General features: G+C 43.8%; 1 protein-coding gene across 8 annotated transcripts in view; it reads left to right on the top strand.

Moving 5' to 3' along the window:
* Positions 1-21,689, top strand: part of HERC1 (HECT and RLD domain containing E3 ubiquitin protein ligase family member 1) — a 211,810-nt gene extending 190,121 nt beyond the window's left edge. For all 8 annotated transcript variants that reach the window (XM_064361400.1, XM_064361396.1, XM_064361399.1 and 5 more), the window contains exons 67-78: positions 1,057-1,179; positions 2,199-2,301; positions 4,373-4,542; positions 5,893-6,031; positions 8,790-8,959; positions 10,598-10,767; positions 11,035-11,200; positions 12,030-12,106; positions 13,492-13,744; positions 14,208-14,360; positions 17,750-18,055; positions 21,037-21,689. In XM_064361400.1, the coding sequence (XP_064217470.1) occupies positions 1,057-1,179; positions 2,199-2,301; positions 4,373-4,542; positions 5,893-6,031; positions 8,790-8,959; positions 10,598-10,767; positions 11,035-11,200; positions 12,030-12,106; positions 13,492-13,744; positions 14,208-14,360; positions 17,750-18,055; positions 21,037-21,222 (2,016 nt within the window). In that variant the 3' untranslated portion in view covers positions 21,223-21,689. The remainder of the gene's footprint in view (positions 1-1,056; positions 1,180-2,198; positions 2,302-4,372; positions 4,543-5,892; positions 6,032-8,789; positions 8,960-10,597; positions 10,768-11,034; positions 11,201-12,029; positions 12,107-13,491; positions 13,745-14,207; positions 14,361-17,749; positions 18,056-21,036) is intronic.
* Positions 21,690-27,238: the final 5,549 nt, after the last annotated feature.

Below are 27,238 nucleotides of genomic sequence, written 5' to 3'. Positions count from 1 at the left end.
TAAGATTTTCTAATTGATCATTGTTTTTCATTTCTTCTGTGTTCACTTAGACAGTCTCCTTTCAGAAAGATCAGGATCACCAGTTGTACCTAACCTCATGTACATTTTGTTATGGTCTAATTGATCATTTTAATTGTTTGCCAATGTGAAATTCATATTTTAAGTTAGTTCAAGTTTGTTTATATGGCAAACCAAATGTAACCCTTATTTCAGGATGTGAGTATTTTTAAACCCCCCTCCATAACATACTAATACCACTTGCTGTAAAACCCTTAAAAAGGGCCGGGCACCACTTTGGGAGGCCAAGGCGAGCAGATCACCTGAGATCAGGAGTTTCAGACCAGCCTAACGAACATGGCGAAACCTCATCTCTACTAAAAATACAAAAATTAGCCAGGCATGGTGGTGGGCACCTGTAATCCCAACTACTGGGGAATCTGAGGCAGGAGAATTGCTTGAACCTGGGAGGCAGAGGTTGCAGTGAGCCAAGATTGTGCTATTGCACTCCAGCCTGGGCAACAGAGCGAGACTCCTTCTCAAAAAAGAAAAGAAAAATCCTTAAAAAGTACAGATACTTGTGGCTCCTGTCTGGTAGCCTTGAGTTGGATGGCTGAATTGCAACATCACTGGTAGCTACTGCTCCTAAGCAGTAATTACCTCTGTCTTGTATACATCAAGAGTGTCCCTTAACAAGGAAATGTTTTTGACTTTTTCTATATCATTCTTTAGATACTTTTCAATATGAATGAGTATTTTTGAGTTATGTATACTTTTCCCCTATCTTTTGTACTGTCTGATTATGGTTTAGCCACAGACATTTGAAGGATCTCACCTTAAAGAAAAAAGTTACATGTGCACATTAGGAATTACTTCCTGTTGACTTATTTTGGTTACCATTTGTAGTATGCTCTGAACCAATGTAGATATTTGGAAACATAGCCAGGTTTTTCACTGAAGTTGAGAAAAAGAGTCCCACAAACTGGGAGAGGGGACAAAGGGAAGGGTATGTGTTTTAGGTCTTGTGATTTGCCCTACCAATTACTGTTATTTCTTCAGGTGGCCTGTGGATTAAATCACACTTTGGCAGTGTCGGCAGATGGCTCCATGGTGTGGGCTTTTGGAGATGGAGACTATGGAAAACTAGGCTTAGGAAATTCCACTGCGAAATCTTCACCTCAGGTCAGTATTGCCTTGAATCTGGGTTTTCAGACAACATAAAGAGTTTTCATTTATGTCAGTAGTTATTTTTAGTTGAAAATAATTTACCTTTAGTATTTTTGGTAATTCGTAATGAAGTTTAGAAGCCTCTGTTGTGCATTCTTGAATGCCCACATGCTAGGTCTTGATTTTAAGTAAGCTGTTAATAGCTTCTGCAAAGATAAGCTTCTGTCTCTCTAAACGAGTGGCACGCTGTAGGACCTCTGATGTAGAGAAGAAATAGTTAGAAGCATATCTGTAGGGTGTCATGGAAAGAACTATGAGTAATCCTTTGTAACTCTCTGCATGCAGCTGCCATGTCTGCTTATTATTACCACTGAATTACATAGGTACATATTTCCTTTTAAACAACAATTCAAAGGAAATATGAGTCCATAAATAAAGAAATTAGAAGCTGTTATTCACACTATAGAATATTTCTTGGCTCCACAGAAGACTTCCTATCTGATTCTTTTATGTGGGTTTTCCTGACACATTTCATCATCAGTGTGATTTACAAGGCTTCAGTTTATATTTGGGTTCACCACCATTTATAGTCTGTGACATCCTGATAGCTAGACTAGTGAATATTCAGCTAGGGATGCAGAGAGGCAGGAAAGCCCTCTCTGGGGGAATATATAAAGCAGTTATTGTCACCTGTGAAAGCTTCAAAGTTAAACTAACATGATCTTCTAGTGTTCCTTAAAAGGTCATGGAATTCCCTGTGGTCTCTGTTACCCAGAGGAATGTTTCTGCTTCACATAGGGCCCTGGGGATTTTAGTCAAACTGCCCCTGTCCCTGCACACCCCCTCCTCCAAATTCAATTAGTTTGCAGAGGAGTAGGAGAAAATAACATTTCAGCTTTGGATTTGGGTTGAACAGGTAGATGACAATTAGTATTTTTGTTGGAAGATAGTTATTGTTACATGCCATTAGGCAAATTCAAGAGTCATTTTTTTCTTCTTCTTAAAGTTGTGTGCCTTACCATTTTATTTTGCAGAAAGTTGATGTCCTTTGTGGAATTGGAATAAAAAAGGTTGCTTGTGGAACTCAGTTTTCTGTTGCTTTGACCAAAGATGGTCATGTATATACATTTGGTCAAGGTAAGACATTTTTCAGCTTATTTGTTTGGCTACACATGCATTATAAACATTTGCCTTCCAGTGTCATAGAATGTGCTCTAAATTGAGTCCTTTTTTTTGTTTTAGGTGGTGAGTAGCCACTATTACCTTCATTCACTGGATAATTTTACACTCTGCTTTCATGAACTTTATTGTTAAGACAAACTCTTCTCCCCATTAAGACCCCTTATACCAGATCCTGTACTCTTGCTAGAAGATTCTCTGCCAAGGGCCATCCTCTCTTCTTTTCTGCTTTCCCTGACATGCTGCCACAAATACTGCCTTGACCACCAGAGCTCCTCTGTCCTGCCTCATTCTCCATCCCTTCTAGGGGTTGCGGCTGCAGATCTTAGGAACTGAAGGAATTCATAGGCACTCTGGGTTCAAATCTTGAGTAGGTTCATAACCCAGGCATTCACAGTGGGACTTCTTGGCAGTAAATTCACTTATATGGAGATTCTTGGCAAGGGTAGTTGCTGAGGGATATGTGAGACAGGTGTAAGGAAGAGGAAGTAAACCATGACTGAAGTTTCTAGGGGTAAGGAGGGGTAAAGAGCTTAGTTTTAGTTATGTTGAATGGACCCATTTGCCCTAGATAAATGTGTGGAAATGTCCACTAGGCTATTGAGAATTTAGATCTGGAACTCCAAAAGGATTGGTCATAGAGATGTAGGTTTAGGACATTAGCTGCATAATGGTAAGAGTTAAATCCTTATTTGTATCATTGAAAAAACCCAGAGAGAGAGAGAAAGAGAGAGAGTACAGAATTGAGAATAGAAGAGAATATAGCTCTGGGGAATGTGATGTCAAGGGCAGGTGAGCACAGGAAGAAGACTTGAGAGGGCCAGGCACAGTGGCTCATGCCTTTAATCCCAGCACTTTGGGAGGCCAAGGCAGGCGGATCACCTAAGGTCGGGAGTTCTAGAGCAGCCTGGCCAACATGGTGAAAACTCGTCTCTACTAAAAATACAAAAGTTAGTCAAGTGCGGTGGCAGGCACCTGTAATGCCAGCTACTCGGGAGACCGAGGCAGGGAGAGTTGCTTGAACCTGGAAGGCAGAGGTTGCAGTGAGCCAAGATTGTGCCATTGCACTCTGGACTCGGTGACAAGAACGAAAATTCATTTCAAAAAAATAGATTAAAAAAAGAAGACTTGGGAGAAAGGAGTGGGAAGAAAGGTCACTGGTGAGCCAGGGCAGTGCAGTCCCTGAGAGGCAGGAAATACTGAGGCCACATTATCAGAAGGTTGCATGATGTTCCCATGGGCTGGAGCCTGAAGAGAAGCCACTGCAGTAGGCAATTAGGAGCTAACTCATGACTTTGGAGAGTAGAATTTCAGTGCAGTGGAGAAAGTGGAAGTTAGACTGCAGAAGGCAGCTCAGCCAAATGGACCTAGCAGACTTTGTGCAGAAGGGACTGGCTAACACCCTCTAGAAGTTTGGCAAGGTAAGGGAGAGGTTGATTGGAAATTTGAGAACAAGACAAGTTGAATGATCTCTTTTTTTTTTTTTTTTAAGAATATAAGAAACTTAAAATTAGCTGGGCATGGTGGCAGGTGTCTGTGGTCCAAGCTACTCAGGAGGCTGAGGTGGGAGGATCACTTGAACCCAAGAGGTTGAGGCCTCAGTGAGCCGAGATCACACCACTGTACTGTACTTCAGTCTGGGAGATAGAGTAGAGTGAGACCCTGTCCAAAAAAAAAAAAAACACACATAAGAAACTTGAGGGCCTGAACTATGTCAGTCAGACTCCATCTTTTCAAATATGAGGATATTGGAGAAGCGTCTTAGTTTGAAATAAGCTACCGATTTTAGGATATAACTTTTTAAAAATTTGTATGAATAAAGAGCCTGTGACATTATGCAAAGAAACAGCTTCAGACTTTTTATTTATTCAGAATTTGGTGTACCTTTCCAGAATAGCAACTTTAGCCTCAGTGAGTTATTTGCGTCATTGCCATTCCACCATAAGAAGCTAAATGAATGATCAGAAAATAGAAAAGGACTGTGGTGTGCTGTCCGTAACATTTCCACGTTTTTGTTTTGTTTTTTCAGATCGCCTGATAGGCTTGCCAGAAGGGCGTGCTCGAAATCACAATCGACCGCAACAAATCCCTGTCCTGGCTGGAGTCGTCATTGAAGATGTGGCAGTTGGAGCTGAACACACACTTGCTTTGGCATCAAATGGAGATGTGTATGCCTGGGGGAGCAATTCAGAAGGGCAGGTAAATACTTACATTGCTTGCTGCCCTCTCATGTTCTAGAAACCTGACAGTGTTCTTCAACTGGGGAAAGAAATAAGCTAGGAAATTCATAATCTACTACAACGCTCCAAGCATATCACTTTGCCATGGGACTGATTATTTTGTAAGTCTAGTTATGTCTTTCTCTCTTGACTGTGGCCAAGAGAGAAGTATTAAACCATGGTTTAAGAAATGCTGGTAGTACAGCAAAGTGATTAAGGGGATTAACCGAGTATATATGTGTGTGTCTATGCACATTGTTAAGTGCCTGGCATGTAGTAAGCTGCAGTATGCAAGGATTTGTTACTGTCAACATTATCATCATTACTACAGCAGTATGTGAGATTAGGTCCTGAGAACATCAGTTGATCTGGGAAAAAGAATGAAACAATAATATTTTTATATTTTATAATATGATGGTATACAAAATATCTTTAGATTTATGCAGGAGGTCTTGTCACCCCCATTATTTGTAGGGTTAAACTGAGCCTATGACTGATAAAGAGACTCAAGAAGTTGATGTGTTCACCCTCCTCTATTTATGAAGGAAGGAGAGACCTTGGTGTGAGATGTCTGAGATGCTTGTTATGACAGTGACTTGTAGCTCCACATGCAGAACCACCTCCCCTTCCTCCATAAATCCTCTCTGGGTCTGGCTACCTGTAGTGCCAGGGATCCTCAAGTTGAAGGTCTAGCATTATTCATAGTGGCCTCAGTTTTTGGCTCCTGTGGTCTCCTCGTGACCACATTAACAGACAAGGAAGCTACTCATCATTGTGGTTGAATGTTGCCTCTCTGAGAGGAGAGTTAATATTAGAGGCACCGTTGGGAGTTTCCTGGCAGTGCCTTGACATGATCCTTCCTAATGACGTTGATTTGCTTAGCTACTGAAACACTGGCTGTCCCAGTCAGACCCTAAGTATAGAGATTTGGAGATAAGAAGTTGCTTCCATATATGTTTTTATAGATGTTTGTTTATTGTTACACAGAAATCGGCGTGTTTTAAGTAAAAGCTCCATAGATCATTGTGTTATTACTTAACTTTCCAATAATTTTTTTCCTTTCCATAAGTGGAATCCAAGGATGTGTTTAGTCATTAAGACTCATCTGCTGCATTTGGAATGGCCTTGTTCCAGCTTGGTTTTTAGCAGACAGTCTGAGCTGTGATGACTGTTACGATAGAGAAAATCAGAATGTATTTTATTATTGATACTGATGCGTGAGACACTTACTAACTTATTTATATCTGCCACCATCTAAGAAAAATTTTATATTCACTTCCTCTCTTCCTCCTTCTATTTGAATTTCTGTATATTTGTGATTAATTCCCAGCTTGGCCTAGGCCACACCAACCATGTTCGAGAACCAACCCTGGTAACAGGTCTGCAAGGGAAAAATGTTCGGCAGATCTCAGCTGGCCGCTGCCACAGTGCTGCATGGACAGCGCCACCTGTCCCGCCAAGAGCACCAGGTGAGGAAGGAAATAGTCATGCTCCTGCAGCTTCTCTTTGAGCAGTACACCATGGCACCGTCTGCTTGCCAGTTCCAAACTGTATTCAACATCATTGTGAAACCATCAAGCCTTCTGCCACACAACCAAAACATTCTTTGTGCTACGAACACTGAAAGCGTTTTCATAGCAGGCATTTCTCCTGCTGACATCGGTATGAAGCAGGCCCTCTCTACACCCCTCAAAAAAGAATACATATTACTTAGGCAAGCAAAAATTTATAATTTTAGCAGCAACTAAGTTTTTTTTTTTAAGACAGAGTCTTGCTCTGTTACCCTTGCTGGAGTGCAGTTGTGTGATCGCAGCTCACTGAAACTTCCACCTCTTAGGTTCAAGTGATTCTCCTGCCTTAGCCTCCCAAGTAGTTGGGACTACAGGTGTGCACTACCATTCCTGGCTAATTTTTTGTATTTTTAGTAGAAATGGGGTTTCACCATGTTGGCCCAGCTGGTCTTGAACTCCTGACCTCAAGTGATCCACCCTCCTCAGCTTCCCTAAGTGTTGGGATTACAGGTGTGAGCCACTACACCCAGCCAGTATTTTTTTTTTTTTTGAGATAGTCTCACTCTGTCACTCAGGCTGGAGTGTAGTGGTGCAGTCTCGGCTCACTGCAACTTGCACCTCCCGGGTTCAAGTGATTCTCCTGCGTCAGCCTCCTGAGTCTGGGATTACAGTTGCATGCAACCATGCCCATCTAAATTTTGTATTTTTAGTAGAGACGGGGTTTTACCATGTTGGTCAGGCTGGTCTCCTGACTTCGTGATCCGCCCTCCTTGGCCTCCCAAAGTGCTGGGATTACAGGAGTGAGCAACCGTGCCTGGCCAGTATTTTTAATAATAAAAGAAATGACAAATTATAGCTTTCTAAAGCCCATTGTTAGAAATAAAGATTAAAAGCCCTGAGACCATTTGTCAAATTCCCCACCTTAGTTAACTATGTGAAACATGATGTCTGTGCATTGACACAGGAAATCAGCTTGCTGCCATTTTATTCCTGTGTTTAGCAAGACTGGTGGGCTACTTCTAGCTTTTTGTTTTACTTTTAATTTATTATTAAATTTTTGTATATCTACAAAAAGATTTAAAGCAAACTGTAATGCATACTTGTGTACTTAACACCCAACTGTAGGCCCTTTCTGATTTGATCTGTCTTCCATTCCCTTTAGATGCAGCTATTACCTTAATGTTGTGACAACTGTCATTCTTACACATTTCTTCATATTTGGTCGGTTTCTTCTTTTTTTTTGAGACAGACTCTTACTCTGTTGCCCAGGCTGCAGTGGCATGCGATCTTGGCTCACTGCAATCTCCACCTCCCAGGTTCAAGTGATTCTCCTGCCTCAGCCTCCCAAGTAGCTGGGATTACAGGCATGAGCCATCATGCCTGGCTAATTTTTATATTTTTAGTAGAGATGATGTTTCACCATATTGGCCAGACTTTCTTGAACTCCTGACCTCAAGTGAGCCACTGTGCCGGGCCAATGGGCCGTTTCTTATCCAGGCCCTCAAGCGTTATTTTTCTACCATCTTTTGGCATCTGAGGCACTAGAATTTCTTTGAAGCAAATTTGTGCCTAAGAGCTCAGCATTCTCTTCCAGTTTTGTTAACCCCTCTGTTTCTTAGGGGATATCCCTAGGATACCCCATAGGGTTTTTTTTTTTCTTAGATATCTAGGAGAGCCAAGTGGGAATGCCAGATAGATTCCAAATAAGGAAGAAATGGTTTCTATTAACAGAATCTACAATGATCAGGCTGCTTACACACCAGCAATTTAAGGTACTCAGTGGCTTCAGAGGGATTTCACTTCCACTTCAGGGCAGAAGCTATCTAGTGTGACAGGTACAGGTTCAAGTTCTGGGGCCACATTGCCGAATCCCAGCTCTTCCACATATGATCTGAGTGACCTTGGGACTCAGTGTTTTGTTTGTAAAATGAGGATAATAATAACACCTACTGCAAATAGCTATAGAATTAAGTGGACCTATTCATGTAAAGCTCATAGAATAGTGTCAGGCACATAGAAGGTACTCAGTAAATGTTAGTTTTTACTAAGAGTAATAATAATATCTGTAGGAATTGCACTGTACCAGTCTTTATTTATAGGAAACTCAAGTGAGTTTGTATTTTGCTTTTACTCTTTTGTGTATTTTTATAGGAGGGTAGCTGTGGATGCAGGCCTTGGAGTCTTTGCTTCTTACAGAATTCTTATTCTTGTAGTAAAAACCTTCACAAATCGCGCACCTATATGTTTCTGTCATGAATACTTTCTGTCAGATCCCTAGCAAATATGGGAGTTGGCGCTGCTAATTTTCCCATTTCCATTTTCCAGAACTGCCTACCTTGTCCTTACCCATACTTGGAGTATTATGAAGATAAGAGTTATTAAATATGAAAGAAAAAATTTGGCTTTATTTACTTATTTGTTTTTGTGAAGGAACTGCCTAAGTTCTATTAAATAAATGGGAAATGAAAAGAGAAAATACCAGATTTCATTTCCACAATGATAAAGACATTTTATTTTATCTCTACCCCCTGATAAAGACATTTTAAAAACCAACACAAATGCACACTCAAAACTAAAATGAATCGATGGATAGAGGTTGGAATGGGTGTCCATTGCATAATTATCTCAACTTCTCTTTATGCTTGAAATTTTTCAAAATATGAAAAGTGAAAGCAAAGCTGTTTCCTTCATAAGTGCCCATTTGGTTTCTGGACAGGCGTGTCAGTACCTCTGCAGCTGGGCCTGCCTGACACAGTGCCCCCCCAGTATGGGGCACTGAGAGAAGTCAGCATTCACACGGTGCGGGCCAGGCTCCGACTGCTTTACCACTTCTCTGACCTCATGTACTCATCCTGGAGGCTGCTGAATCTTAGCCCCAACAACCAGGTAACAGACTGACGTGGTAAGCAGCCAGGCACAGACTGGCGTGGTAAGCAGTGCCCGTGACATGCTCGCCAGGCCCCAGGGCCTTTCCCTCTGCCTTTGGAAAATTTTTTCATGGCTAATAAGATAACGATTCCATTCCCATTTTATTGCTATGTTAGGGACAGTCTAGAGGTTGGTCATGATGCAGCTGGACACAGAGTGATATTCATTCTGTGATTTGGTTTGTCCAAAAATCAAATATGAATGGCTAAGCATGCCATTTCTTTTTTGTTGTTGTTTTTTTGAGACAGAGTCTCGCTCTGTCGCCCAGGCGGGAGTGCAGTGGCCCAATCTTGGCTCACTGCAACCTCTGCCTCTCAGGTTCAAGCAATTCTCCTGCCTCAGCCTCTCAAGTAGCTGGGATTACAGGCATGCGGCATCACGCCCAGCTAATTTTTGTATTTCTAGTATAGACAGGATTTTACCATGTTGGCCAGGCTGGTCTCAAACTCTGGACCTCAAATGATCCACCCACCTCAGCCTCCCAAAGTGCTGGGATCACAGGCGTAAGCCACTGCACCCAGCCACTAAGCATGCCATCTCTACAAAGTCAAAAATAATGATTTTAAAACGTAACCACACAAAGCTATTAGAGCCACAGTCAGGGTTGTTATGTAAACGAATCTGAAAAATTTCAGATACTTTTTTCTCTTCTTACAAATTAGCATTTTGGATCCTGGGGAAAGGGAGGTTGGAGAAATAAAGTAAATTTTGCTGATCTGTCTATCTTTATGGACTATTCCAGTAACAAGCTGGCTAGCTATCTTGTGTGTGTGTGTGAGAGAGAAAGAGAGATCGAGAGACAGAGAGATTTGACAAATCACTGCTATAAATAGATAATCAGCCAGGCAGCAGAGTCTTGTGCAGCACTAAACAGAGTGTTAGCAAACTGTAATTAGTTGGAGAAATATTTATAATGTAAAGTTAACCGAGAAAGCTCAAAATGATATCAACAATGTGAAAAATATTATGTATACATATACAGAAGAGAGCTGGGAAAAAATAGATCAAATTATTAATGAAGCCATCTCTTTATGTTAGGATTTGGAATTACTTAATTTGTGTACACATGTGTGTATCCTTCTCTGTATTTTCTAAGGTTTTTAAAAATAGCAAGTATATATTTTATCAGAAAAAAATTTTTTAAAGGTTACTGATAGTTACTAATCCTGAGTTTATGCTTTTAAAGTCCATTTTTAAAAGCATGTATATTCTTATTTTCAATTTTAAAAATAATGTTGAGACAGGGTCTCACTCTGTGCCCAGGCTGGAGTGTAGTAGCATGATCTCAGCTCACTAAAGCCTCAACTTCCTTGGGCTCAGGTGATCCCCTCACTTCAGCCTCCTGAGTAGCTGGGAATACAGCACCATGCCCAGCTAATTTTTGTGTTTTTGTAGAGATGAGTTTTGCCATGTTGCCCAGGCTTGTCTCGAACTCCTAGGCTCAAGCAGTCCACCCACCACAGCCTCCCAAAGTGCTGGGACTACAGGCATGAGCCACTGTGCCCGACCAAAATAATGCATATTCTACAAGTGAAAATTATTATTTCTTTTAAGCCTAGATTATACCATTTCTGATAACTGTACTTTCTGTTACAGAACAGCACATCCCATTATAATGCTGGAACTTGGGGCATTGTACAGGGACAACTTCGGCCTTTGTTAGCCCCAAGAGTCTACACTCTTCCAATGGTGCGCTCCATAGGAAAAACCATGGTTCAAGGCAAAAACTATGGACCTCAGATTACTGTAAAGAGGATATCAACCAGGTTAGCATATGTATGCATGTTTCACTAGCTGGGACTTTTTCAGATGAATATTATTACTAATTTCTGTGCACCTTAGTTTCCTCACTTCTAAGGTAGGGTAGATAGTAATAGTACTTACACTAGTACCCAGTGTGATTACAGTGGGCCTAGCAGAGTATTTGGCTGTTAAACTAGCTTTTTCAGTCACTGATGGGAAGCTATGACGTGATCTTGGGGAAATCAGTAAGCGTTGTATTTCATTGCTTTTTTTCTCCATTTCTTTTAAAGAGGTCGGAAGTGTAAGCCCATTTTTGTCCAAATAGCAAGACAAGTAGTTAAGCTGAATGCATCAGACCTCCGTCTCCCTTCCCGAGCGTGGAAGGTTAAGCTGGTTGGAGAAGGGGCTGATGATGCTGGAGGAGTGTTTGATGACACCATCACAGAGATGTGCCAGGTATTTTCCTGCAGTGTCCCCTGCTGAGTTACCTAGTCTGCCACTGGCCATTTTGTTGTTTTCAGTGATCATTCTGTGAGGCGTGTTTTTATAAATGTAACAAGGATGTATTTGTGAGCCTCATATAAAGTCATGCTGTTAGTGATATATAGGTAAATTAGAGCAACAGTTTTTGAAATGGTTTGTTAAGATAGCTTACTACATAAATATCAGTTCTTAGACATCTACCAATGATTCACCATCTGTTGTGTTATAATATTGGCAGAGCAAACAACAATGGCATATATTCACATTTATGTAACAGACAAATCCAGGAGCACTCATGTGTTCTGATTTTTTCTGGCGCTTTTAGAACAAAATAGAACTGCCAAATTCCAGGGGAGTTTGAAAAATAAATGTTAAGAACTGGTCTTAAAATTAGACCAGTTCTAATTTTAAGATCCGCATTGGCAGCTTTGCTTCCAGATCAGCTTTGTCCTTTCCAGCTTTGCCTAGTGTAAGGATTTTTTCAGTAAATCCTGTGACTAAAATAATGCTTGGCTATCATTATTGAATCTATTTGAAACATCATTACGCTCTGCTCACAGCCACCACAACTCCTGCACTGGATTAACTTTCTCATTCCTTTTGGTTCTTCATACATGAATGCTTTCCATATTGGGGATTTCCTAATTTCATTTTAAACTAAAACCACAAAAGTAAATTAGGAAATCATTGGTTGTCACATAGCATGATAAATTCCTCAAAATATTCTTTTTAGTATAATCTTTAATTGGTGTTCTCTCCATGTGTTTGATTGTCGTTTCTCAAAAAATTTTTTCTTCTACAGGAACTTGAAACTGGTGTTGTTGACCTTCTTATACCCTCTCCCAATGCCACCGCAGAAGTGGGTTACAACAGGGACAGGTATGGCAGTCAGCAAGTGTTCATTACATGTCTGAAATAATAATAATAGCTCACATTTATTGAGTGCTTACTATGCACTGTTTTCAGTGCTTTATACCTGTTATCCCCTTCAGTCCTTATCATAACCCTAAGGAGTAAATATTGTTAGCCTCTTGTCAAAGATGAGGAAACAGGCCAAGCACAGTGGCTCATACCTGTAATCCCAGCGCTTTGGGAGACTGAGCCAGGTGGATCGCCTGAGGTGAGGATTTTTACCGTGGCCAACATAGTAAAACCCTGTCTCTACTAAAAATACAAAAATTAGCTGGGCATGGTAGTGCGCACCTGTAATAATCCCAGCTACTCGGGAGGCTGAGGCAGAAGAATCACTTGATTTGAACCAGTTGGCAGAGGTTGCAGTGAGCTGAGATCGCACCACTGCACTCCAGCCTGGGCGACAGAGCCAGACTCCATCTCAAAAAAAAAAAAAAAAAGAGGAAACACTTCCATCAAGACTTGGTATTTATTGAGACCCAATCAATGATTATATAGAGGGGAGAGGAGGCTCAGACTTGATCATGAAACCTGACTTATTTTATGTTTCTGAAGGTCTACTTGGCCTCCCCGTAATGAATTTTCTGCACCAAAATTTATTTAAAAGTTTTATTATGCTAGCAAGTCACAAAATTTAGTATTTGCAATTGCATATTATCTTTATATTTGCAAAATTTTGAATTTTGGATCCTGTTTCATGGACTTGTAAATTTAAAACAGAATGATTTTAGGAAATAGGGCATTCTGGAGCAGGTAGCTTAAGACCCTTACATAGTTCTTCTAAAAATAGTTCAGAATATAGTCTGTGTGCTGTGTAAAACATTAACCACAGTTCACGTGTGGCTTCTGAGAACTCAACATGTGATTAGGGAAGCTGAAGAACTGAATTTTTAGTTTTATTTAATTACTTTAAATAGCCGCATGTGGGCCAGGCCTGGTGGCTCACTCCAGTAATCCCAGCACTTTGGGAGGCCAAGGCAGGCGGATCAACTGAGGTTGGGAGTTTGAGACCAGCCTGACCAACATGGAGAAACCCTATCTCTACTAAAAATACAAAATTAGCCAGGCATGGTGGCACATGCCTGTAATCCCAGCTATTTGGGAGACTGAGGCAGGAGAATTGCTTGAACCTGGAAGTGGAGGTTGCAGTAAGCCGAGATTACGCCACTGCACTCCAGCCTGGGCAACAAGAGCAAAATTCCATCTCAAAAAAATAATAATAGCCACATGTGGCTAATGGATGCCATGCTGAACAGCACAAGTATAGACCATATACTGTAGGTGTTGTTGCTAACTTACTTCTAATAGAAATGAGGAAAATATTGCTTGAAATATTCCCTTTAATTTTGCAGGTTCCTTTTTAACCCCTCTGCCTGCCTCGATGAACACTTAATGCAGTTTAAGTTCTTAGGAATTTTAATGGGGGTTGCCATTCGCACAAAGAAGCCTCTGGACCTCCACTTGGCCCCTCTGGTGTGGAAGCAGCTGTGCTGTGTCCCACTCACCCTGGAGGACCTGGAGGAGGTGGATCTGCTCTACGTGCAGACTCTCAACAGCATTCTTCACATTGAAGACAGTGGCATTACCGAGGAGAGTTTCCATGAGGTAAATCCTGGCCAGTCTATGTTTCTGCTGGTGTTGACTTCCTGTATGCACAGGCTAGAATGTTTCTGTGTAAAATAGAGATACAGTCTTCCACTTGCTGTCTGGCTGAACCATGCCGTATCTATGCCATTGCTGTCCTTAGCTGTTCCTTCCCTGTTAATTTTTTTCTGCCTGTTAGAGTGAAGAACGAAGGAAACCAAGGTGGAGTGGGGGGCCTGGGGTCATCAGAGTTCAACAGGCCTGATTTGGGAATAGGGAGATTTGGTCCCATTTTTAACTACAGCTGGCTGAGTCATCACATTCCTGATGATCAAGTAGCCTGATCAGTCCTACCTGTCTTATTTTCCTTGTTTCTATCCTTAAAAATTGTGAGTTTGTTATTGCTGTGCTGTATTTATGTGTAAAATGTTTTTTGCTGTCATTTGTACCATGTAATAAAAATTCTTTTTTCTTCTGTTCTTAGATGATTCCTCTCGATTCTTTTGTTGGCCAGAGTGCTGATGGCAAAATGGTTCCTATAATCCCTGGTGGAAATAGTATCCCACTCACATTTTCCAATAGGAAGGAATATGTGGAGAGGGCCATTGAATATCGACTTCATGAGATGGACCGACAGGTGAGATGAAGTATCTCGGGAAGTATACATGAATGCTTGGGTTTCTCTCCAAATGAGAGCTGACTGGTTATGCCAACATCTGCTAGTATGCATTTACTTTGTTGATTCTTCTGTATGTATGTATATGTTTATTTATTTATTTTAATTAATTTACTTATTTTTGAGATAGCATCTCACCTCTATTGCCCAGGCTAGAGTGCAGTGGTGTGATCTCAGCTCACTGCAACTTCTGCCTCCTGGGTACAAGTGATTCTCTGGCATCAGTGTCCCCAGTAGCTGGGACTACAGGCACGTGCCACCATGCCTAGCTAATTTTTTTATTTTTTGGTAGAGACAGTATTTTGCCAGGCTCATTTCGAACTCCTGGCCTCAAGTGATCCGCCTACCTCAGCTTCCCAAAGTGCTTAAATTATAGGCGTGAGCCACTGCATCTGGTGATTGCTTTGTATTTATATTTCAAACTCTATTCAGAGACTTCTCAGGCCTTCTTCTCCTTACTGAATGCCTTACGTCAGTTGTGAATTGGTCTTTGGTTGGACTGAGACCAAGTTTTCATCTGGCATTCAGACCTTGTCTTCTTACTCCTCTTTAGTTCTGTTTGTCCTCATGTCTTACTGCTTCCTAACTCAGTGTCCCCACTCTAGTTGGGTTAGTCAGGGCCCACATAAATGAACCCCCAAATGCTGGTCTTGTGATTTCACATTGATTTCCCTTTCCCCTCTCCTGCCTCTGTTCTTTAAGTATCAAAACATATCACATACTTTTTTTTTTTGAGACGGAGTCTTGCTCTGTTATCCAGTCTGGAGTTCAGTGGTGTGATCTCAGTTCACTGCAACCTCCACCTCTTGGGTTTAAGTGATTCTTCCGCCTCAGCCTCCCAAGTAGCTGGGACTACAGGTGTGTGCCACCATGCCCAGCTATTTTTTTTTTTTTTTTTTTTTTTAGTAGAGGTGGGGTTTTACCATGTTGGCCAGGCTGATCTCGAACTCCTGACCTCATTATCCGCCTTCCTCGGCCTCTCAAAGTGCTGAGATTACAGGTGTGAGCCACCATGCCTGGCCGAGGTATCACATATTTCTATGTTGTGGTCTAAGAATTAGGCCCCAGAATTTAGGTCTTGTTTCTTCAGTTAGCTTGTAAGACATTGAATGAAGAATACATTTTCTATTTCATTTGAGTTATCCTTGTTCTGTGCTGACAGGTAAGTAAACATTTAATAAATAATGGGAGTGTGAATGAGTGACTACAGAAATATTGTGTCCAAAAATCCTTCTTTTGATAATACAATCATTAATAGCCATTTCAATAATCCTCTATTTGCAGAATATGTTGGGGTCTTCTCAAGAGCTGGACCCAGGCTGTGAAGCTATAGAAGTTTAGTAATTTGAAGTTTATATATTCCATACCCCTTACTCCTGGCTCCTGCCTACACTTTGGCTTTGGGCCAAGTCCAGTCAGAAAAATGATAACTTTAGCTTAGTGAAGTTGGGTCTTGTCAATGATGCCGATTACACAGCCAGGAATTAGTATTTGTCTCCAGTTCATGAATATTTTTAATCCTCAGAGAATAAACAACTGACTAGAAATGTATTGATAACCTACTGCAGGCCAGCCATGGTGCTAGGCACTCTTGTGTGCTGTTTTTCCCATAGTTACTCTGTAAGGTGAGGATTGCTGTCACCGTTTCACAGAAGAAAGCACTGAGTGCCCATGTCAGAGCCAAGCCCCAAATCAGGCTCCAAGGTGGTGTCCAGACTCTTCTGAGGTCCCTTCTTCTGAGGATTGGATAGACACTCTTTCTCCACAGCTGTGCTCTGCTCCACCTTGGCTTTGTTCTGTTCTTAGTAACAAGCCCTTCTTCTTCCACTTCCTCTTCATCTCTTAGAACTGAGTGTTTATCCCATAGCTGTTCTCAGTTGTCCCTCTGCCATCTCCAAGCAGCCAGCCCCATACCTCAGCCTAATTTCTTTTCCAGACAGCTTTTGTTTTGTATTTCACCAAGCATAACAACTTGTTTGTTCATTTTTGTTTTCGTTTGGCAGACTATGGTGGGGTATTATCTTTACTATCAGTAGAGACTGCTTTCACTGCCAGTCCCTGATCCTTATGGGACAACCTTAGTACCAGTTTTTTATTATTTTATTTTTTAAGAGAGGGTCTTGCTCTGTCACCCAGGCTGGAGTGCAGTGGCACAATGATAGCTCACTACAGCCTTGAACTCCTGGGCTCCAGGGATCTCCTGCCTTAGCCTCCCAGTAGCTGGGATGACAGGGCAAGCCATTGATTGCACTTGGCCCAGTTTTTTTAATAATAAATTGTGTTATGTATATTTAAAGTATACAATATGATAATATAGGGTATGCATATAGACAGTAAAAAAGTTGCTATAGTGAAGCAAATTAACATACCCATCACCTCACATAATTACTTCCTTAAGGTATGGTCCCTATTCAGAGTCTCAGACTTTTTAAATGGTAGATGGTTTTGAGTTGTCCAAGAGCAAAGACGTATTTATGAAACAAACCTGGAACAGTGGTGAGTCTGTAGGGTATGCACTACTGTATAGTCTTGGAGGAGACGTTTTTCTAAATAGGCTGTCAAGGCAGCCCCTGGTTGCATCCTACTTAGCACTCCCCAACTTGCCCATGCCCAGCACTGTGATGCTAAGAGAACAGAGCAGGGTGGAATTACCAGTCACATAGAATTTCATGTAGTTACTCATATAAAATTCTCATCAAAGCCATGTGAGAGCAGCAATATCTGCTTTTTTCAGATGGAAAAATTAAGAGAGTTAATAATTGGTGGAGCTGGGATTTAGAACCCAAGTCTCTTGACTAAATTCTTTGCCTTTTCAGTTGCCTTCCTAAAGAAGGACTTCCCCTTTTTACTTTCAGATTTTTTTACAATGAGCACAAATAATTTTTACAAAAAGGATATAACTATTTTCAAAAGACAAATATAAATTTAAAAAACAGTAGACAGCTAGATGAGTCCCCCAAGAGCTTCTTACCTTTATGAGGTGAAGAGTCCACACATTCATAGTTGACAGCACATGGCTACATGTGGTTAGGAATATGAGTGAGTGGGGCTGGCATCAGGGAGGGCCCCAGTGGGCTGGGATTTGTAATGGAGGGAAGGCAGGCTCCTAAATTGGACTTGAACTAGAACCAGGAGTGTAAGAATCCCACAAAAGGGAGAGGTTCTAACAAGGGTTCAGAGGCAGGGAGGGTGGGCAGTTTTCACTGACTCTCATGCCTGGAGGTCTGAGAAACAAGTGGAGGGTCTGGGGAGCAGATGAGCGGGCAGCAGGAGGCACCCCGCCCCACGGGGCCCGTAGCGGTGCCAAGTTCACGCACACTCATTGAATGAGCAACCTCTCCCGAGAGCAGGTGGCTGCAGTCCGAGAAGGGATGTCCTGGATTGTTCCTGTGCCGCTGCTATCCCTTCTCACAGCAAAACAGCTGGAGCAGATGGTGTGTGGGATGCCTGAGATCTCTGTAGAAGTCTTGAAGAAAGTGGTACGGTACCGCGAGGTAGATGAGCAGCATCAGCTGGTGCAGTGGTTCTGGCACACACTCGAAGAGTTCTCCAATGAGGAGCGGGTGCTTTTCATGAGGTTTGTGTCAGGAAGATCTCGACTACCAGCCAACACTGCTGACATTTCTCAGAGATTTCAAATCATGAAGGTTGATAGGGTAAGTAAGCTGTTTTTTGTTCCTTTGTAGTGTCTGCCTTATCACTTCCTTGTGTTACTCTGTGGCCCAGGCTGGAGTGCAGTGGCATGATTCTCACTGCAACCTCCGCTTCCTAGGTTCAAGCAGTTCTCCTGCCTCAGCCTCCCCAGTAGCTGGGGCCATAGGTGAGCACCACCACGGCTGGCTAATTTTTTTGTATATTTTGGTAGAGATGGGGTTTCTCCTTGTTGGCCAGGCAGGTCTTGAACTCCTGACCGCAGGTGATCTGCCCACCTCAGCCTCCCAAAGTGCTGGGATTACAGGCATGAGCCAACACGCCTGGCCCTCTGCCCCGTGTTGCTTTTATGTTGAGGAAACAAAACTGTGACCCTCAAGTAGGCCTGCTGATTCATGCTTAATATGTGCAATTTCCAGAGTAATGAAAAAATCAAGGAGTAAAATTTGTTTAGAAACATCATTTAGCTTCAGTGGGAAAAGTCCTAAGTGGATGTAGAAAGCATATTACACCCAGCAGCCTTCCCTAAGTCTTCTAGCATCTTCTTGAGTTAAAGCTGAACTTGACCAGAGGGATAGTTAAACTGCCTCTTCCTGCACTAAGGCATGGCCTTGTTTGTTTTCTTGAAGATATTAACCATTAACTGGTGGGTGTACCCCAGTAGGAAGCCAGAGATGCAGGGAGCAATGATAACACTGCGCCTGCCTGTGTGGTGTGCATTGTGGGGCAGGCAGGGCTGCATCTCTGCCATCTGATGAAAGGCCCCAGCTACAGAGCCCTGGCCCAGCTGCCATTTTGACAGATGGCTTAGGAATAAGAGGGCTTAGAGTCTGAAATGCACACTGCTGCCAGAGTCATCCTTCTTAAGCACCCATCTGACCATGTCACTCTGCTCCTTTCAGACCTTTCAGAGACCCCCGTGTTGGCTTTGGAATAAATGCCAAAGACCTTAACTGCCTTAAACACTTCCATAGTCCGGCGTCTGCTCCACTTTCTGATGTTACGTCTTGACAGTTCTCATGTTCTGGTTATAATGGGCTGCTTGCCTTTCTCCCCGGTAGACCAGGGTGTGTTTAAAATTCTGTGTTTTTATGTAAGCTGTTCGCTCTGCTTTAGTAAGTCCTCCCTCACACCCCTTTCCATCTCTGGCAAGCACTTATTCATCCTACAAGCCCAGTGCCAGTCATCTTCAGGGACCCTTTGTAGGTGCTTTCCTGGAGTGCCCCTACCATTCCTGAAGGCAGACCTATCCAGACTCCTTCTCTTTACCTCCTCAACACTGGGTACAGCCCTCAAACCAAAAACTTAACTGCATTAAGTGAGGAGTGCCTCACTTCCCTGTCTCCATCCCCACTCTTCAGAAGACCCCTCTTCCACATGAGCTGGGAAGTTCTCTGAGCAGGACCCATGATGTTTGTTCAGAAAACAGTAAGGGAAGTGGGGCCTCTTCACATACAGGCCCTTTCTGCCAGCTTAAGTGTCTGGCTTTCTGGTGTTTTTCTAGTAGCTACCCCTGGAGTTGCTGTAACCAAAGCTGTTCCTCCCTGTGCTGCCTCCTGAGGCTGCAGGTGGCTGCTCTGCTCCTGGTCTAGGCTTGCTGGAGAAGCCACCTGCAGGAAGGATTATAAAAAGAGCCTTTCCATAAGTTTTCTGCATGACTTGCCAAGAACTGTAAGTCGTAAATCTGTTTTGTTGCTTCAGAGCAGTGGGGAAGGAGGAAATGGATTATTTCTATTCAGCTCTGGAAATAATCCTTGCCTTATATCAGTCTTGGGCTACCCCTGCCTTTCTAGGAGTTAATCCATCACTAATCTCCAGCCTCAGAGTTGTCAGCCTCAGTAACTGACTACCGAAGACATTTCCTTTGTGGCTTTTAGATCATTTCTGCAGTACCCACATTTAAGTCATCAGAGCCACCTAGTGGCACCTCCCTTCCTTGCTGCTTTTGGTTTTTCTGCATTCGAGCTCTGAGTCATCCATCACTGGCTCTGGTGGTGCCTTTGGGCTGCTGGGCCGTCCCCCTCCCATTGCAGGACAAGTGGCTTACCTAGGTGTGGGGCTCTGGGGAGAAAGGCTGATTTCAAGAGGATGCTGAGTGAGAGAAGACAGGTTCTTTTTTTTTTTTTTTAAGCAAACCTTTTAAAATTTTATAAAAACAGTATAATGTCATTACTGTTATTACAAATTGTTTAGGAAATAGTTGTTTGCAGGGAGAAATAAGGAACATATATAATCCTGTCTCTCCAGTAGTAGCTATTTTTACCTTTGTGAAATTCCTCGTGGTCTTTGCCTCAGTTGTACAAATTTTTACATGATGTATCTAGAATTTTTTCTGCCTTTTTTTAACCTCCTGAACACTTTTCTGAACACTTTTCTGTTTTGCTGCTAGTCATCATAATCATAATTTTAAATGATGTATCACCATCAGTTAAATGGATGGACTGGGATTTAATTGACTGCCCCTTCCTTAAGTGAGCTGTGCGAGGCAGCCATGGGGCCTGCAAAGGAGGTAGAATATACACGAGGAGGAAGCAAAGAGGCTCCCAAAGCTGGCTGCATCTCACAGTTGTTCTTTCCATTCTGCCTGCTCTGTTGGGGGATCCCTGCAGCTGGCTTCCAGTCTGCACCCTCTTGGTGGATGGGTACGAGGGACAGGTGCCCTCTTACTACACCCTCATCCTCTTCCAGGCACTGTGTGCAGTGTGTTCTCTCAAGCAGTCCTGCCAGTCAGGGCTTCTCCTCACTTTACACACACAGGCATTGGAGAAGGTGAGGAAAGGAAGGAATATCTTCACCCAGAGCCTTGAGGGCCTATGGTGCAGTAGGGCCCCTGCTTGTTCTATCTGGCCCAGTCTCTGTGTCCACTTGACTTAACCATGTGGCCATGTTAATTCCATCTTGAAGGCAGAGAGAGGTCATGTGCAGCCCTGTTCCCCTGTATGGTACTCTGATGTCCCCAGTCACGGCTCTGGGTCTCTCTCCACAGCCTTACGACAGTCTGCCTACCTCACAGACCTGCTTCTTCCAGCTGAGGCTGCCCCCGTACTCCAGCCAGCTGGTCATGGCCGAGCGCCTGCGCTATGCCATCAACAACTGCCGCTCAATCGACATGGACAACTACATGCTCTCGAGAAACGTGGACAACGCCGAGGGCTCCGACACTGACTACTGACCACGCGGGTGCTCTCACCCTCCCTTTCTTCCCTCAGTAATGCTCACTTCTGATTTGATGTTGATACACTTTGATGGTAACTACATAGATGTTTTAGGAACATAAACCAACATTATAAACAGTGGCCACATTATTTACTCTAAATGTAACAAAGAAATTAGATGTTTTTATTTTTCTGTGATTGTACAAAAACAAAAAAACAAAAATGAAGTGCTCTCAGTCAGGTTTTTTCCTTCATATTTTTGGTCACTTTTGATAAGTTTGCATGAAACCATTTTGGTGCATTTTTAGTTGGGAATGGTACATTTTTGTAGACCCACCCAGTGAACATGAAATTGTACATGGTGTATAATTGTTCATTAGAAAGGACAGTTTTACATGAATATTCATATATTTATTTTGTTTTAATTTGAATTGCCTGTTCAGGGTTCCTTATGCAGAGAAATAAAGCAGATTCAGGAATTGGAGCGTGGCTGTTGGTGTTGCTTCCTGCAGAGCTTCTGACTGGGACTTGCCATCGAGGCAGACATTAGCCCAGAACAGAATGAGCTTCCAGGCTTGTCTTGCTCTGATGGCTTTTTGACACATTCAGAAACATTCCTTTACATTGAGGGTGGGCTTCACTTGGAAATTACATGTGGGTATAGGATACCCCTGTGGGTTGGAAGTCCCTGTGTTCCATTGCTCTTCTGTCATCCCGGGTCTCTCTCACTTTGTTCCCTCAGCTGCTCCGCCCTTGTCAGCCCCACCCTTCCTTCTCTGGACAGTCCCAGCATACCTAATGTGGGGTGCAACTCTACCAGACAAGGGAGAAGAAGACTACAGTAATGCCGCCTGGCCCTTCCTATGAAGAACCTACAAAGACAAAATGAGCACGTGATGGAATGAAAGAACAGGGCAGTTGACAACATGTTCCTGTGGGGAGGGCAGCCAAGTGGAGGATGTTACAGAAAGGCCGGCTACCGTGAGCAGGCACTTAGCGTGTATAAATGAGTGAATAAGTGGATACGTGAGAACTGATGAGTGGCTCTCATATCCTTGAATGATGGAATTGTGCAGAGGGCTGGGGAAGGGGTACATTCTTGGTGTTCAAACCCAGCCGCCAGGGTGAGAGTGTGTTTCGAGGGGAAGGGGCCACCTCGAGAGCAGCTGGGAGGGCTCTGGCTTCTTGGAGTGTGCACAGGAAGAGGGGAGGCCTGTGGACAGCTTGTCTCCCTCACCTGCAGCAAGTTTATGCCACAAGCTGCTCCCACTGGACTTCCTGGACAGGGTCTTTACCGACAGCCAGCCCTCTGCAGGCAGTTATTTTCCACAAGGAAGATAGAAGGTATATGTTTTCAAAGAGAAATTGAAAGAAAAATACAGTTTTGCCAGCTAAGATAATATGGTAAATGGATCTTTCCTAGTGAGAATACCTAATAATATTTAGAATGATGACTTCTTTGTGTTATTTTTAAAAAGGCTTCAACTACAATTGGGTCTCAGAGGGAGATGACAGCTTTTCGGAGAACCTTTAATACTAAGAGCACAGTCAGCAGCATTGTTGAAGGGCTCTGGGCTTGAAGTCTTCCTGCTGGGGGTGGGAAGACCCTGCCTGGGTCTCTGGACCAGGAGAGAATTTCTCTAAGAAAAGAAAGGCATCTGTGCTTCCAAGATCCTGGATGATCCAGGAGACGCCTCTTAGGATCTTCTGAGCCGCTTCCTATGTCCCTCTTGCTGAGCTGGGCTGAGGACATGCAGAGCAAAGGATACATCTGCAGTCTCTAAATTCAAAATAACACCTCATCCTGTGCCGCTGCCACAGTTTGCTCTGGACTGAGAGGCAGGAGCACCCCCAGAAGGCCGGCACTGTAGTTGCAGGTCCTGGGCTCAGGGCTAAGAGACAACTGCTCAGGTTTGCCCCTGTGAGAGGAATCGGCACAGTGCCGTGGTTTTATATCACACACTATTTCTTTGCCAGAAACTTGTTATTTCCTCATTGTCTTGACTATTCATTTTTGCAGAGACAGGGTCTCACTGTGTTGCCCAGGCTGGTCTGGAACTCCTGGCCTCAAGCAGTCCTTCCACCTTGACCTCCCAAAGTGCTGGGATTATAGGCTTGAGCCACTGTGCCCTACCTCTCTTGACTTTTTGAAAAATCTGGAAGAGGGGGAAGCACAAGTCCCTGATCTGAGGAGCTGCAGTGGACCTGATGCAGGTGCTTTCCTTGGTTCACTTTCAGCCCTTAGAGAGGCTTAGGCAATTTTTTGTTTGCTGGCCTCATTCACTTAACAAATACTTGCAGTTTTTAAGACCCTTAAACAGTCTCAAGAAAACTGTCAGTTTTTAAAATTTAAGATTTCTCCAGACATCTTTCAAAGTATGGCTTTGTTCTGGGCTTCCTAGCTTTATGGCCTTTGCCCAGGACTTCTGGCCAGATGAAGCCTACATCTGGTGAGCTTGGGTTTTAGCCAAAAGCAGATCTTAGACACTGAATCCTAGAGCTGAAGGAAAGTCTCAAAGGGATCAGATGATCTCTGCCTGTATAAACCAAGAATCCAAGATCAGGAGACGGAAAGCTGGATCTCAGGTACACCCTGGCTAGAACTGGGAGTCTCTGCTTTCTGTCAGTGTGCCGTGGTGGAGCCAGGGGGCACTCAGTCACTTCCCTTTCAAACACTCATCCTGTGCAGAAACAGGCCAGTGTGTCCCTGCAAGACAAGGCTCAGCACACCACCTCCTGACCGAAGGGCCTGTGTCCCTGGTCTCTCTGCTAGCACTGGGGCTCCTGTGCAGAGCAGCACAATGTGGTAACAGGCCAGCCTCCAGCCAGGGATCAGTGTCCTGCCCTAGCGCTGAGGTTCTGTTCTCTCCCAACCACCTATTCCTCCTGCACGTGACCATTCGCTGCCTTGGCCAAACCTTTGAAAAAGTTAGCATTCCCGGAGTTGAGGGGCGTCTGTGATCTAATTGAGACCGTGAGGGCATAGATAATCCCAAGCCATCTCTGGGTGGCTTGAGAACACAATCAGCCTCCCATCGGCCCTGGCTCACCCTTCCCTGGATATGCCTTGGGCTTCTTGACCTTTGCCTTTTCTGTGCCATGCCTGCCACTGGGAACATCCTCCTTAGAGTTGGAACCTGTGGGAACTGGGGTCAGCCCACAGGCCCAGCTCAAAAGCTCTGTCTGCCACAAAGCATGCCCGGCTTACCCACAGATAGACCTGGCTTACTGCTTCCCAGTGCCTGGGACTTGTGGGTTGTGCCAGGCTCTCAGCTTTTTTAGCCCCTCATGGATATGAAGATACCTTCCCCTATCCCTGACTTCCAGGCCCTGCATATTTAGACATAATCTTATAACAATGTCACAGAGAGGGTATTGGTCCCATTTTACAAATAAACTGAAGCTCAGAGAGGTCATATCTTGTCAAAAGCTTTGACAGCAAAGCTTGGAGATTGCTCAAGAGCACCCCTCAAGCTCAGCTGCATGTCTTCCAACTAGGGCTGAGTTCATCAGGTAGGACCTGGCCCAACGCATGCACAATACCCAGTAAATGCTTGTGAGATGAATTCGTTGGTGGATTAATTTAGCCTGCAGGACCCTTTGTTCTATGCTAACCTGACTCTGAAAGGGTTTTTCTTCTGTTTTTTTACTTTTTAATTTGTAAGGTAAGAGGCACGGAGCTTCCATGCCTTCCCTGGGCATGCTACCCTCCAGGAACCTCCATGCATGTAGCTCTCTGGAAGCTACAAAAGTGGTGTTTTAGATTAAGTGAGGTATTGCACTATGTTAAGTGCTTTGCTCATGCCTGGTGATGGTGAACAGTGACTGTTAGACGGTAGAGTGGAGAGCCATGAGTCTCCATCAGTGCCCACCTTCTGGGGGCACCTGAAATGACCCTTCACTTTCAGAACCCAAAGCTCCTCTGGCTTAGGTGGGGGCCAGTTTGGATCCCTAGAAACAGCACTGGACACAGCTGCGAGCCCTGCTTGAGTTCTGTGATCACTATGCCTTGGGATGCAACGGGCATTGGAGGGTTAACCTGGGAACTTAACCCTCATCTACAAAAGAGCTTCCATGGGAAAGGGAGGCCTTCAGGGAATGCAGATTACCCCATTCTAGCTCAACCTACAGTGACCTCTGCTTTACATAGTCAATCACGATCCTTACAAGAACCCCAAAAGCAAGGTTCCCTTGTTATCCTTAGTACTCAGATAAGAAAACTGAGGTTTGGAGAGGGCCTTCTGTCTCTGGTCACAGGGCTAGAAAGTGAGGGAAATGGGATGGAAACCCAGATCCATTAGATCCTGAAGACAGGATCATGTTGTTCTCCAGGCTAAGCCACCAATGTAGGACAAATAGGACATGCTGGGACTCGGGGCTTATTGGAGATGATGAAAGCAAAGCCCTCGGGTGTAAGTGGCTCTGTTGTAGACAAATATTCAACCCCCTGGAAGCCTGAGCTTGCTTTCAACAGTGTTCAGAGTAACCGGAGAAAAATGCATTCCCAACAAGGCCTCTCCAGAGTGCAAAGCAGTGGTGGGCAAACTGGGAAATCAGCCAGAAGCAGCCTGGGTCTCAAAGGCTAGTAGCAGGGTCCTGCCACGCCACTGCAGCTGCTGGTGTGACAGAGCTGGCTCTCCCAACACAGGGATTAGAAGAGATTATTCTGGCCAGGGCTTACTGTGGCTACCCTGTTTCTGGAGTAAGCACTGCCCCAGCCAGGGGCCTTTCAGCAGTCCCCAGAGGGATTGGGGTAGGTCAGGGTGCTGGTTGCCTGTTCACCTGTCCTGCCTGGAAAAAAAATCCAGTGCCCCTGGGACTTCACCTACCATCTGTGCATGGGGCCCTGGTTCTTGGTAGGTTGGGCTGAGGGGGAAACCTTCATCTCTCATTTCATCCTCACATTAATCTGTCCATTCACTGCTGCCTCCATCCCTTACTGTAACTGAACGAAACAGGTGCAGATGCTTGAATTAACAAGAGCGAGGTCTGAATTACCCAAACTAGAAAAGGGGGAAGTAATCGGATTGCTCTTTAAAGTAACTGCTTCAGTTTTTAGGGGGGAAAGTTTTTAGGGGTTTTCCTTATCAAGGAAAGACTGATAAGGAAGGTGTACAAGAACTGGGCTGAGTATGATGTCTGTTTTGTTCTGGTGGCTATCTTGGGTTTCAGTCCACCTGGACCTCAGATTGACGTTATTTTAACAATGGCCAGGTGGTTAATTAGCCATTTTGAAGTAATTTTTGGAGGTTTACAGCTGGGTCTCCAGACTTAAGATTAGCCCCTGAAACTTCTAAGACGTGACATAATTAGATAGGAGCATACAGTTAGATAAATGCAAAGGAGGCATACATGGTGAGAAAAGGGAGGGACATGGAGTCTATTTTAAGGCTGAGGATTGGCTTTTGCAGTTGCCTCAAGGTTGCATCTTGAAATCCAAGAGAAAGGGAAAAAAAGTTTAAAATGCATGTTGGAGTTAAGCTGCAGGCTACATTGCTTCTCCGAGTATCTGCTACTCGGCTTTCCTCCTCATTCACTCTGCTCCAGCCACTCTGATCTTGCTGTTGCCCTAACATACGAGCCACACCTGTAGTTCGCGGCCTCTGCACTGACGGTTCCTCTGCCAGGAGTGTCTTCCTTCTACATGGCTTGCTTGCTTGGCTCTCTGGCTTTCATGTCTCAAACGTCATCTCAATGAAGCTTACATTGGTCAACCCTTTCTCAGAGGCTTCACTCCACCCCCCAATCTCTTGCCAGCAATCCCTGATAGCCCCTTACAGCCTGCACTTTTTCCCATGATAATTTCTACCTTCTTGCATACCAGTTACCTGTTGTTTCTCCCCCGGCTAGAAAGTAAGCTTCATGAGAACAGAATTTGTCTTTTTCCTTGCTGTTTCCCTGTTTGAGCAATGAATTAAGAAACCTGTGAGTAGGGATCAAGCTCCTCTTTCACACCTGGCCTCGGATGGGTGAAGGGCTTTGTCACAGCTGGGGCTGGGCGGAGCCGGAGCGTGAGCAGCGCCACAGTGCTCC

Source organism: Aotus nancymaae, unplaced genomic scaffold, assembly GCF_030222135.1.
Source record: "Aotus nancymaae isolate 86718 unplaced genomic scaffold, 86718_ANA_hifiasm-v0.15.2.pri h1tg000041l, whole genome shotgun sequence".
NCBI lineage: Eukaryota > Metazoa > Chordata > Mammalia > Primates > Aotidae > Aotus > Aotus nancymaae.
Note: the sequence above shows the minus strand (reverse complement) of the source record. Positions and strands in the feature narration are given on the sequence as shown.